Here is a 13,130-nt window from a genome sequence, read left to right as displayed (position 1 = left end):
TCCAAAATCACATTGGTTTCTCATACAGCATCTCTGTATAGTATGTGTATTCACCAGGTATTCACTCTCTGTCCTAAACGGCTTGTTGGAGCTCCTGCCCCCCCCCCCCCCCCCCTCCGGGTCGGCGACACAGCGAGAACAAGCGAAACCCATCCTGAGCACACACAAACACTCACAGCCGAAGTAAAAACAATAAGTGTGGCTTGATATTGAGTAAGAAAAAGGTTTATAACGCTGTGAGAATGGGTCTGCGGAGAGCATTTCTCCGCGATCCCAACTCGTCTATTACCAGCGTTCAGGGAGCTCTATGCAAGTCAATGGGACTCCCTGTTAGTTAGCCAAGGGATCCTGGTGTGTGAGGTGCTCCGCGGATTGGTCCATTTGTTGTTGATTTGGGTGTTCACACGTCACAGAACCCAGGAAGCAAACAATGGAACATCTCCAACGAGGCGTTCTGGGGCAGCACAGACTTGTTAGAGTTTTACTCCCTACAGGGTGTACTTTGAGGGTTTTGACTCTGCAGACCGTTTACATGCATAAAAACCTTCATAACACACAAGGGGACGGGTGATAACCGGAAAAGCATGACATGGGCCCTTTAATATATACATTATACTGATGCAGTGTCATCTTATCAAAACTAAACATCCAATAACATTTTCAATATTTCTCTATTAAATGCTGAAGATTATTCACTTAAAATCGTTTTTTAAGACCACAAAATTGTAAATCTTAATAACACTGATGATTTTAAATTGTTTCCCATCCCACACACACACACACACACACACACACACACACACACACACACACACAGACAGAAAGCACTCAGACTTAATTAAAGTTGCTGGCTGGGATTCCTCTAAACAAATTACTCCAGAATGTTGATGTTTTTTTCGGTAGTTCTGCATCTTGTGATTGTTTGCTCAGGCTTGCATTCACTCAGAGTTGTCTGTTTTAAGATTCAAACCATTTTGTGTGTGCTTTTTGTTTCTGGCGTGACATCTGTCTTTCTGTGCAGGCTGTTTACCCGACAGAGTACGTGTTGCCCACACTAAGTCGGTCTATGGGGGTGGACGACTTAAGGCAATAATAATCTATCCCAGAATGCACTGAGGCAATGCCGGGTCTATCAAGGCTTTCACACAGAAGGAAAGCGCGTTGATTGGCAGCGATGCACAAACACACCTCTTGCAGAGCTGCTTTGAAGCGTGATGCGCTGGGAGAGCGTTGCTGCCAACGGAGGCAGAGGGACAAGGATGTAGCAGAATTTTACATCCGAGCAGACACAAAGGGCTAACTTTGACTTTGTTCCAGCGTCGCCTGCTTCCCTCTGCTGCAGCAACTGTGCTTGTTTACACGTACGTCTCTCTTTAAGTTAAGACAGTTTACCTCCAGCTGCTTTCTGCTCATTTACATCAGATCATTTTTGCAAACTTTTCCCAGTTTTGTGGAAACAGGCGCAGCGCCTCAGTTGGACCAGTTGGGACCAGGTGTGTGTCAGCAGGCGGCTCTCACAGTTTCCTCCACTGCCAGCCCAAGTGAAATGTCATGTCCTGTCAGGAAAATTGTGACGCCATCTCGGAGCTGAGCAGCGTGTGCAGTGTGACGTTTGGAGTAGCAGGCTCCTGGTGCTTGCCTGGGGCATTGGGCCCTAACTGGGACCTCCCTGCCAAGCCTGGTGAGCCGCCGACGCTCCTTTTAGTTACTTCACTCTCTGTCTCTCCTACTCCCTTCTTTGTCTTTGTCTCTTCCTCTATCTCTCCCCCCTGCCTTCTCCGCATTGTGTCTTTGTTCTACCTCATTCACACTAGCTATTACAATGCAATCTGTATTTGAATATGTGTTTATACAAAACAAACAGGTTAATATGAAAGTGCAAAATCACAAGAATACATTAGATCTTAGTGGGAGGTGGTCTGGCTTGTAATGTGTACAGTTTGGCAGCGAGGAATGGTTCAACACTTTGACAAAAAAACTTTTGTGGGTATCTTACCAGACTTATTGTCAATAAGATAAATATACCACAATAGTCAGGGATCCTTGGCTAAGCACAACAACTTACTGGAGTCTCTAGACGTAGCTGAGAAATAATTATGGAACAACAAATCCCATGAAATGTTTTTACACTTTGGTTTGAATAAATGAAAAGAATGTGTTATGCTGTAGAGGTGCAGAACACTGCTAGCTGACTCCCGGAGTTTCCAGTTTTCCACTACAATAAGATAGCATAAAAAGCCCTATTTTTATTGCACAGACAAGAGCGTGGTTTCTATCTCCTCCTCTAACTCTTGGTTAGCTTAAAGGTGTATTAACTCCACTACAAAAGCCTCCAGATGACCCTTAATTGTGCTCTTTTATTTACTCTATCCCTCCCCTTGCCATTAGCTCTCTTAGCTTTTTTCTTCCATCAATGTTTGTCTCACTATGTCCCAAATAGTTCTCTCTTCCTTTACCCTATTTTACTTTCTTACACCTCTTCCTCAACTCCTACCTATCCAACACTCTCCCTCTTTCCCCCTACTTCTGTCAATTTCACTCTATCCACATTGTCCCCCTCTCACACTCTCTATTGCTAACCTGCCTCTTTCTCTATCCTTCCTCTTCCTCAGGACTTTTCTCCTTCACATGCCTCCTCAGAGTGAATGAGCATCTGCGCCTGTCTCCGAGGGCCAGTAATCACGCAGGGGCCGGTCTTGTTGAATTTAAGCTCGAGTGTGAATGTATTCATGTCTGTTGAAGCCTGCAGGTTGAAATCAGAGACGCTGCTTTACCTCTCACGGTCAACATTTACCTATTCAGCACAAGGTAACCGGTACTTTAGCAACGTTATCTTGGCTGCATGTTTCATTCATACACTGTGAAAGCTTCTCATATTTGAGTTTAACAATAATTCTATACAACATCTTCTGTGAAAGGGATGGGGTCTTTCACATAGCATGCATAGCCTCATAACCCAAAGCCATACCTTATAGAACAAAGGTTGAGTGTACATTCACATTAATGCATCCTTGATTGTGTACATTTCACCATCTTTTGCATCCTTTAGCAAAATTAAATAAGGCATGATATATGTATGAGTCATTGTCTTCAAATGAATTCAAAGCCAATTAAAAAAAAAAGTTTGACCCTTGAGAATAAAACATACATTACTGACCAACCTACATTAAGCACTGTTTGCAAGTTAGCAATAGCAAACATTTCAGAACCAAAAGTCTAGGTCCGATGTCATAAAGAGAAAATGTTGTCCTGGGACCCGAGGAAAACAAGTGTCTTCCAATTTCCTTTTGTTTGTGATTTCCTACCTATTTATGGTTACAAAAACATCTTGCAATTTAGACTTTTTTTAATTTAATTTTATTTTAAAAATGTTACAGTATGTCCACTGTAGAGGACGTCGGGACCATATTAGTTTGAAAAGACTGCCAAAATTAACAGATGGACTATGTAACGTATTATGGTTATCGAGTGATATTAATACAATAATACATTCACCTTTATTTAAAACATGAATAAGTAATTGATCTGAACATTGCTGTTTTTTTGGTCAATACAAAACTAGCTTGTTTTTTGGTGAATCTTTCCAGATCTTCAAAGACTTTGTAGTCAATGTAGTGGGAAAGTACCTCATTGACTCCAGTCAGCACGGGCTGTAGGGTCATCTTGACTAGTTTTATGGATGTGGTCTCCATTTGACCTGCTCATAGAAACAAAGCTTGCATTCCTGAGGCAATTCTCATTTTTCGTGGCTCCACTTAAAATAAAAACAACAATAAGACATACGTGCTACTCTTGGTCCACAGAGGGCCATGTCTTTCCAGCTCGTCCCTATCTGTCTCTATCTGTGCGCTCATGGAGTCTCCTGCATCTCCCCCCCCCCCCTTCTTCTTGACCCTCTTCTATCCCAGGTGTGAAAGCCTCATCTCTCTCATCATCTGAGAGCTCAAAATCTTAATCTTCCTGAACTTTCTGGTACAGAAAATGTCTGCTTCAGTTCCGTCTTCTGCAACAATATTGAGTCATAAAGTCCATGAAGATGGTCCGGACGTCCACTAGAATGGATATTTATAAAAGGCCTGTTATTTGAAAACTTGAATTATTTAATTGCTTTCAGAACTAAATATATAGTTCCTCACATGTTAATAAACAAGAATATATAGGATTTTCATGGTAAAAATTACAATTATTCAACAATATTTGACTTCTGCTGCTTCTATACAATTTTGTTTTTGATATGGCAGCCATTTTGGATGAAAAGAAAGAGGAACTTCCCAGCATGCAATTTGAACCAATGACATATCACTGGAAAGACCAGGATGTCCTCTGTACATCACATCAGGGATTGACAGAGTAGCTCAAAAGAGTAAAAGGAGATGCATGTTAACAAAATGTCCACTACAGTGGACATTTTCAATGGGCTGGGTCCCAGGAGGATTTATGACTTCATTGTAATGATGGAAAGTGTGAAAGAGGCTCAATCCAGCAACACAACAAAAGCATGTCTCCCAAGAAAAGCTGCTATATCTTTCCACCAGTGCTGTTCCCTTGGGAATCATGTGGCTCATTAAACTCTGCTAAATATGTCTAGCGTGTCTCAAATATCACAGATGGGACTGCCTCAGGTATTAAGACACACGGTGTCTGATAGCAAGACAAATGCTTTCTGTCATCATAATTTCACAATGTTACGTGGCGTGGGACATCTTTCTATAGTTCTTGAAGTGAGGACATACTTCGGGGATATAGCAAGTAAAATACAGATTTTAGCAGTTTTCTTCCCTTAGCCTGTTCTGTTGTTTATTACATTACATTACATGTCATTTGTTAGACGCTTTTATTCAAAGCGACTTACATACATTCAGTACTGTGGACAATCCCCACAGGAGCAATTTGGGGTGAAGTGTCTTGCTCAGGGACATAACGACATGCTGACTGCAGTGGGACTCAAACTTCCCATCTCCTGATTCGAAGTTCAGCGCACTACCCACTGAGCCACAGCCTCCCCATTTATATTTAATGAGCTGTCAAATATCAGTTTCTAAAAATTGCTTTAGAGAAAGACATCCACACTGGTCTACTTCTGAGGGGAAACCCACTCGCCTCACTTTATCTGAACTGTAAACCCATCTCTACAGTTCTCAAAACAAATGCTTTAAATTACTTTTAACTGTAACCCGGATCCAGATCTGATCTGAACTGGTAACTTTTCCCTGTGTCAGGTTGTCTCTCAGAGGGTATCTGGATTATTGAAGCACACTCACCACTGCCAGCCTTGATAATCGCCTTGGGCGTGTTTCCATTGGACATCTCCCTATAGGGGACCTGCAGAGTGGTGTCAAGACTGCTGAAACCCTCCTTTAGTGAGTGCTGCTTGTAGTATTCCACCAAGTCCTGTGTTAAACAAGCACAATATAACAAAACAAACTCTTAGTAAAGAAAACCCAATGTGAACTCAGATGCTATTGTGTGCAAATGTATAGAAATAAATGCAAAGACATGGGTGGGTAGGTTGGTCAGGAAGTAACTGCTTGTTTGATCTTAATAATAACACAGCAGGCAGAGGAAGTGTTTATGAGTAGGGCAACTATCCGCAAAAAAACATTTTATCTACCCAATTCAAGTACTGGGAACAAGCTAATATTAGCTATTGAGATACAATACCACAGGCAGTTGCTAACAACATGTCCGTGTAGCTGTGCAAGTGCACACACATATGTAGAAATAAACCACAAGTAGACATATTTTATCATTTTACAAAACAAAAGTAAACCTTTATCTTGCATGCTGTGGGTTTAATGTCAAAATGATTATACTCATTAATGCTTCAGTAATTTATAGGGCACAAAAATCCATACAAAGTAAAAACCTTTACCAGCACAGTCCTGAACAGCCGGCTCTCAGCGATGTAAAAGCAGCCATCCTTAGTCAGAATCTTAATGTGCTTGACTTTATCGTTGAACCTGTGGAGGATGAATAAGACATGGGCTGCTAATCAACTATACATGCTTCCACATCAATCCAGTCTCTGTGGTGAACCATCACGAAGGTCTGACTGTCGGCTGCCATGCTGAGCAGAGCCAGCCAACTTTGTTTTACAAGAACTCCTTGGGTTTTCCCTGCTGTCAAAATCAGATCAAATTCACTCACATTAGATAATAATAGAAGCAGCATAGGGACACAATGTAAGATTAATGAATACTGTATACCAGAGTCTGCTGGTGACTCTTTATTCCAGGTAATGCCTTAAAGGGGACATGACTTGTGAGTGGTTATTACAGACATGGGGTTTCTTTCTTCGACTGGTGGGTTTAAAATCTTTTTGGAGGCATTAAGAGCTAAACATTGAGCAATTAACAAGAAAAACATGATTACAATACTTCCCTCCTTTGTTATCCCTTAAATACTGTCGGAACCAATACAACGTTTGTAATAATTCATTTTTTTCAAACCCAGAAGAGGAAAAGAACACAACAAATTAACTAAATGTATGTTTTTTTGTTTAACAAATTAACTCATGATGAGAATCCAAGTTCAACTGTTCATCCTGGAAACATGAAAAAGTGTCTACATTTTAAATATGGCTATGAGCATAGGAAACAAATCACCCCTGGACAAAAGGGACATTGTGTCACCGATGGAGAAAATACTTTGAAATGTAAATGACTTAAAGGGAATTGTCCACTCTCAATATTGTATTAAATGCATTGTGTTTAGCTGTTGCTTAAATGTTGTATGATTGGTTGGTAGCTGTCACCACCAGCTTTAATAATGGGTCTTTTTTAACAAACATTTTGACTGATCGCAGTGAAAGCACAGGGTAATTAATAACAGTCATGCTTCTTTTCCATATCAGTGTATCAGACAGCCTTGTGAATGAGCCAGCAAACACATTGACAAGGCTCTGACAGTATTAATATTATAAATGACACCTTTCCTACTATTACATGTCAAAATATGTGGATTTCTTCTTATTTTGCTTTACCTTTCTGTTCATTATTTCATGTGATTGTGTTATTAAAGCACCCCATGGATGTGCTCTCTTTACCCAAGATAAGAACATGCATCACAAAGAATACATTTAAAACATAATGTAATGTAAGTGGGAGCAATAGGCCTGATCAATTAAGGAAATTATGAAATAATAATATGTCATGTGAGACTCATAGCTCAGACTACCTCTTTAAAACCGCAGTGTGGTCCGACCTTAAAAATACACACATGTCTCTGTACATGCATACTGTTCGGCGCCAGTGGGAATGTGCCGTCAAGCCAATTGCAGACACAATGCTGTACATTGCATGTGGCCCACATGGTGATGTGCATGTTACACCGGAGATGGATCCGTATTGTAAATCTTCCAATGCAGTGTATGAATGTGATCATGATGCAAATTCGCAGATACATTATCACTATGGCGAGTAATACATTATTGATGTGTGTTGAGTTATATAGTGCGTAGCGCATAGAGACAGATGAGCCCTGTTTAGTGAGTTGTTCCTTCCACACACACACACACACACACACACACACACACACACACACACACACACACACACACACACACACACACACACACACACACACACACACACACACACACACACACACACACACACACACACACACACACACACACACACACACACACACACACACACACACACGACAGTTCCAGTTGATTAGTAGCAGTTCTCTGTATAAAAGCTCCATTATCTCAAATGGCCATCCTGATAATGATCTTAAGCAGTGAGACAGGCAATTAGGATTGGAGTGTTCAGAGACTGGCCCTGTACATCAAAGCTTTGAATGAGAGACGGTGTGAGTCCACCAAAACCAAATGGGCTGGAATGGTGTGTCACTATCTAAATAGTCCTAACATCCAAACACAATTTCAGAGCGCACCCTCAATCGTTATAATCTCAGAGAGCCGTCATGTCAGGATGTCTCGATTCCTTTTTATGAAATTGAAGAAGCTCTGATGTAGCCTTAAAGATATTCACCAGTTAAATGGACAGTGTTGTATTTCAAAAGAGGAATACCAACACGTTCAACTGGCAGATAAAGCAGCCATTTTTTAAAGACTAAAGGGATTCAAGTTTTATCTACAATTCAAGTTGGATTCTAGCCATCTTTTGAAATATGTTTCTTAGACTGATAGCCAAAGAGTAGCAAAAAGTATGATGCAAAGCTATCAGGCTCTCCTTGAAAATATGTCTGAGCAGAGTAGACGGTGGTAAAAATGATCATTGATTCCACATCTTCACAATGCTGCATTTAGCTGCAATGTGTGGACTCAGCAGACGATCAGGGTAAACTAAAATGAACTTCAATAACGTTAAGGTATGATGTATGTACATAATGAACCCTGATGCACTAACACAGGAAGAATGAATGCTCAAATGAGAATAAAAGCATTCTCAATTACCTCTAGTGTGTAGTTGTGCAGAGATGTGTGGTTTGGTTTTTCCCAGTTTAAGGGATATTTATCTACCTGTATCTCAATAAAGATGCGGATCAGTTTGTTTGATGCTCAGAGTCTTTAAAAATGACAACAGCAACTAGTCTTTCAAGGAACAGACCTCATTTGCACCGGTTTTCATTTGGACTCTGCTGTACTAAATAGTTCCAATAAAAACTTGCAACAGTCTGTGAATTATCCAGGGGAAATAGTAACTGAATATAATTTTACAAGTGCTAAAATAAATGTTGTGTGAACATACACAATTGCTGATTCATTGTTTACTTGTAAGATACACTTGGGTTTCAAATAATTGAAATACCGAATATGAGTCGTAAGAACTGTCTCTTTCCAGTTGTTTACATGCCTAAAAACTTTAGGGAGAGCATAAACAATCGTAAACAGCTACTGCTATGCTGACCAATGAGTATTTTTCCTACTTATCTAATGTTATCGCAAATTCAAAGTCCCCTTGCAGGCTTCATGTGATTTTGGCAAAACAGACATTAATCTTAATTCTGTCTCTCCATCTGGTAATAATTACATTAATTATGTGACCGTCTATGTTTCATGTTTTCTGTAGATATTTAATTGCTCTTTTTACTGCACTTTTAGTGTACAGTTTTACTATTATGCTGCTGTGTTTATTGTATTTGTGTAACTCTGGCACAACAATTTCCTTCGGGATAAATAAAGTCTTATCTTATTTGCATTCAAGGATCAATCGTGATTCATCAGATCAGGCAAACTTTGTTCCATTCTTCATGATTCTATAGTCACTGTAACTTCTTGTATTTCATTGGCCAGAGTTGAACACAGCATGGCCTCATCCTGCTGCGGCACATCCACTTTTAACATTTGATGAGCTGCTTGTTTTCAGATACCGCACCACTGTTGTAGAGAGCTATAATTTGCATGTGGGCGTTTGCTTGAATGATTCTTGCCACTCGCCTCTAACAATAAGGTGTTTTCGCCAACAAGATTGCTCCTGACTGCGTGTGTTTTGTTTATTTCACCATCCTTGGTAAACTGAAGTGAGTTTAAATTGTAACTTAAGTACGGAAATGGAAAACAAGCCATCATGTCACTTACTTTATACTTATGGCATATTCAGTGCATTCTTTACTCCTGTGTCGAATCAGATAGGTGCTGTTTCCTCGGTCCAGAAGCTCCACCTCAGCCTGGTATCTCTCCATAGGCCCTGCAAACCTGAAACATCCATAAACAACTTCTGCACTCACAATGCAATCAATCATTCTAAACAGGATGAAAACAGTCAATGCAATAGATCAAATAGAGTAGGAATGACTTGTAGTTGTTGCAAGAAATCTGCAGTCATTTGTTGTTATCACTTACCAGGGCTGGGCCGAGTAATCGACAGGTTTTGGAACCTGGCATTGAAAAGAAGTACTGTTATTTTGTGTTTAAATGGAGTCAATACACAGAGGTGCAGGTCATTTGTTGTAATATGATATTCAAGCCACATCTAATGGCTAAAATCAGTCTTCTAGAGCGAAAAAGTGCAATTGAAAAGCCTTACATTTCAGTACCAAGACATCAATAGTAGCCATTATCCACTGAATGCATTGTAATCACACTCAGTGTGTCTTATTGATCATGAAGAATATGCACACTTACACATGGGCATGGCCTCACAGCGTCACTTGGAAAGAAGCCAATCTTGCTTGTTGCCAGGATTCTCCCCTGCAAAGGCAACTGGCTGTTAATCGCATTATATTTGTCTGGAAGCAACTACACCTCTCTCTCTCTCTCTCGCCGCCTTTTTCCCTTCCCCTCCCACACTAGCTTCAATAAATCCTTAGCAATTAGCACACAACAAGCGGTGCATCTAATTTGCAGCCCAAGTTAATTATGGTTCAAACTCTGCCGGCAGTTAGATTTGTACTACATCAAAACAAGAGCCTCGTTTAACATTAAATAATGGATCTTATTCAGGTCTTTGAATACCCAAACAGCGCGAGCTCTTTGGCTTGAACTAAAGACTAACAATTGTATTTTAGCTAACCTGCCTCAAGCACAACATAAGCTTTATACGGAAATCAGTAATTCCTTCAACAAACACAGTGTAGACTTAATAAACCACTTTGTTTAAACTAATTACTTAATTTGTAATACAAACAGGCGGCTACAGATGTTCAGTTTATTTGTATAACCTTAGTACTCTATCATGTACAATACCTGGAAGACAGTAATATGCATATACAGTATATCAACATTACATTACAGATAATTGGAGTTTCCAGTTCTGAGTTTGAGGTCAATTTGAAGTCCATTGAGTTAATCTAAGAAGACAGTGAGTGTTGAGGGCATGTGGAGCCCCTCATTCAGCTTCCTGCCCTGCATGCTTTCCTCCTCACTCTTCTTTATTAGAGTATGAAATGCTTTTTGGGACCGTGCAAGCCCCGGCAGTAACTAGATTGGAAAGTGAATCTTTACTCATCTCAATGATTCATTCTGTGTAATAACATTTCATCAAAGGTTTTTTGAAAGCCCCTCTCTATTTGTTATGCCTTCGATAAGCGTATGATAAAGATTAAACGTATTACTCTGTTGGCATAAACAGGCAGCAGCCAAAGGATCAAATGAAATTACAGTGATTGATTGTATTGTTCTGCCAGTGGGACGGGGGATAATTGCCTCTGGGTAACAGGGGATATGAATTCTCAATGTTCTGTAATTCCATCCTCTGGCGCCACTGGGGACGCTGAAGATTAAAGGAGCCCTGTGGAGATTTCATTGTAAACAAAGAGGGTTTTCTTTGGATTCAGTGTTTCCCACCTAAAAGCATTATGTGTGACCGCAACACCCTTACACACGTGTTGAGAACTCTTGCAAAGTCTTTATTTCATGCTTTGAAACTTATATTGTTTATATTTTAATCCTTTTTTCTCTTTGTATACTGAATCCTACATTTTCTGACTTATTACTGCCACCATCTGTTGATATGCTACCGCCCTGTGAAAAAAGTAAAACCACAGGCTACAAACCACAAAATATAATGAAACAGATAACATATTAATTATTATAATAATAATAAAATAATATTAAAATAATAATAATAGATGTAATGTATATAGCACTTAAAGACACTTCAATATTGATTGATATAGTGACTTGTTAAAGTACATGTGTGGATTGGAGTCAAAGTCAGTTTCCCATTAACATTGCTGTCCAATAGCCTTGCCGATGTGAAGCATAATTGAATCCATTCACTGCTTTGCAAAGCCAGAAGAATTAGCTAATTGGATCTGACTTTTTGGTGGAGGGCCTTGTTGCAGTATCATTATGCACCCTACTGGAATAGACACAAATGTGTATTATCATTTAATTCCTTTAATTATCCCCCTCCAGCATGCATTGTTGCCATGGCAGCAAACAATGCAGTGCCATCAGGTCTGCAGCGTGACATTCAGCGAGTCGTTCTTTCGGCTTACAAGAAGTCTCCTGGCATTCATGTCTTCTCCATCCACCTTGTGCTCTGCCACAACAGAGAGAAATCTGGCCAAGCGCCAAATCCCAGCCGTGCCGTTGGCAAAGACTGCAGTCTGATTGGAGCAGCACCAACATGAGGATGAGGCTTTAATGCAGCCGTAAAGCACAGTGAGAAACAGCTAGGGAGTCAGCCAGAAGACCCCAGATAAATCGCCCCATCCTTTCAAAAATAGATAAGGTCAAATGCTGTCAACCTTTGGCTGACCTCGTGAAATGGTTGCTAAATGTACCTGTACTTGAGGTTGTGCACCAACCATTAAAACGTCCTCCAGAGACTCCCATGTCCGCTGTTTTATCGTCTCTCTGTGGCACTCAATTAATCAACTGAAGCCACTAATTGGTTAGATCATCTGATGGAGGCTGTGATTCAATCCGAGGAGTGAAAGGACAGACAGATATCCTACTTTTAATGTAACTGGGGTTCTGCGGAGTTCAAACAGATATTTCGACTCATATTTCTAATTAACGCTGACCTCATCATTTTGTCATATTTATGGCTCACCTGACAGGACACAGAATGGGATAAAACAACCTCGATATAATGTGTGATTTATAAACAATAACGGCCAAAGGAGATAAATTGTTGATGTCACCCCGTTAGTTTCAAAGCTTTTATCGGATAGAAGGACGTGCAGCAGGTAAGAGAGAAACGGTGACATGCGGCACGGCTTCAAACCCCAATGACACTGCAAAGACTTTGCGTGCACTGAGCCAACCCGGTGAGCCGTGACATGTTATCTTTTCATAGAGTCACAGATGTTCAGATAAAACGAAGATGAGCTGAGTGACACGCACCTGCCACCAGGAGCTGTGCAGGTCGGCAAACATCAGTTCAATGACATCCCCCGCATGAATGCTTAGTGGGGGCCCACACTGCGGATAGGGGATGCCACTGTAGTCTCTGATCACAACCATCCTGGGTAAACCTGGCAGACGGGGAACACAAACACACTCAACTTTTTAAACATTTATCGGAGAGTCTTATGCAGAGGAAGATACAGCAGGTGCAAGATAAATAATATCGTGTAGCATGAATGAGTCTAAGAAGATCTTGGTCATACATAGTCACAGTATTTTGTATCTCTATTAAATGTATGTAATAGTTCAAAAATACTGTTAATGTGTACAACAAAGAGATTGAAAATGAGTTACACTGTAT

The 13,130-nt window shown here is 40.3% G+C and overlaps 1 protein-coding gene across 4 annotated transcripts in view; it reads right to left on the bottom strand.

Annotated features, from left to right (window-relative positions):
* LOC117542211 (guanine nucleotide exchange factor VAV3-like) overlaps positions 1 to 13,130 on the bottom strand; it is a 50,522-nt gene that overhangs the window by 5,761 nt on the left and 31,631 nt on the right. For 3 of the 4 annotated variants that reach the window (XM_034209765.1, XM_034209766.1, XM_034209767.1), the window contains exons 20-25: positions 12,767 to 12,897; positions 10,097 to 10,162; positions 9,815 to 9,849; positions 9,551 to 9,667; positions 5,873 to 5,960; positions 5,262 to 5,391 (exon numbers count right to left, since the gene is read on the bottom strand). In XM_034209765.1, the coding sequence (XP_034065656.1) occupies positions 5,262 to 5,391; positions 5,873 to 5,960; positions 9,551 to 9,667; positions 9,815 to 9,849; positions 10,097 to 10,162; positions 12,767 to 12,897 (567 nt within the window). The remainder of the gene's footprint in view (positions 1 to 5,261; positions 5,392 to 5,872; positions 5,961 to 9,550; positions 9,668 to 9,814; positions 9,850 to 10,096; positions 10,163 to 12,766; positions 12,898 to 13,130) is intronic. The other variant, XR_004568396.1, reaches the window with a different exon arrangement.

This window comes from Gymnodraco acuticeps, unplaced genomic scaffold, assembly GCF_902827175.1.
Source record: "Gymnodraco acuticeps unplaced genomic scaffold, fGymAcu1.1, whole genome shotgun sequence".
Taxonomy (NCBI): domain Eukaryota; kingdom Metazoa; phylum Chordata; class Actinopteri; order Perciformes; family Bathydraconidae; genus Gymnodraco; species Gymnodraco acuticeps.
Note: the sequence above shows the minus strand (reverse complement) of the source record. Positions and strands in the feature narration are given on the sequence as shown.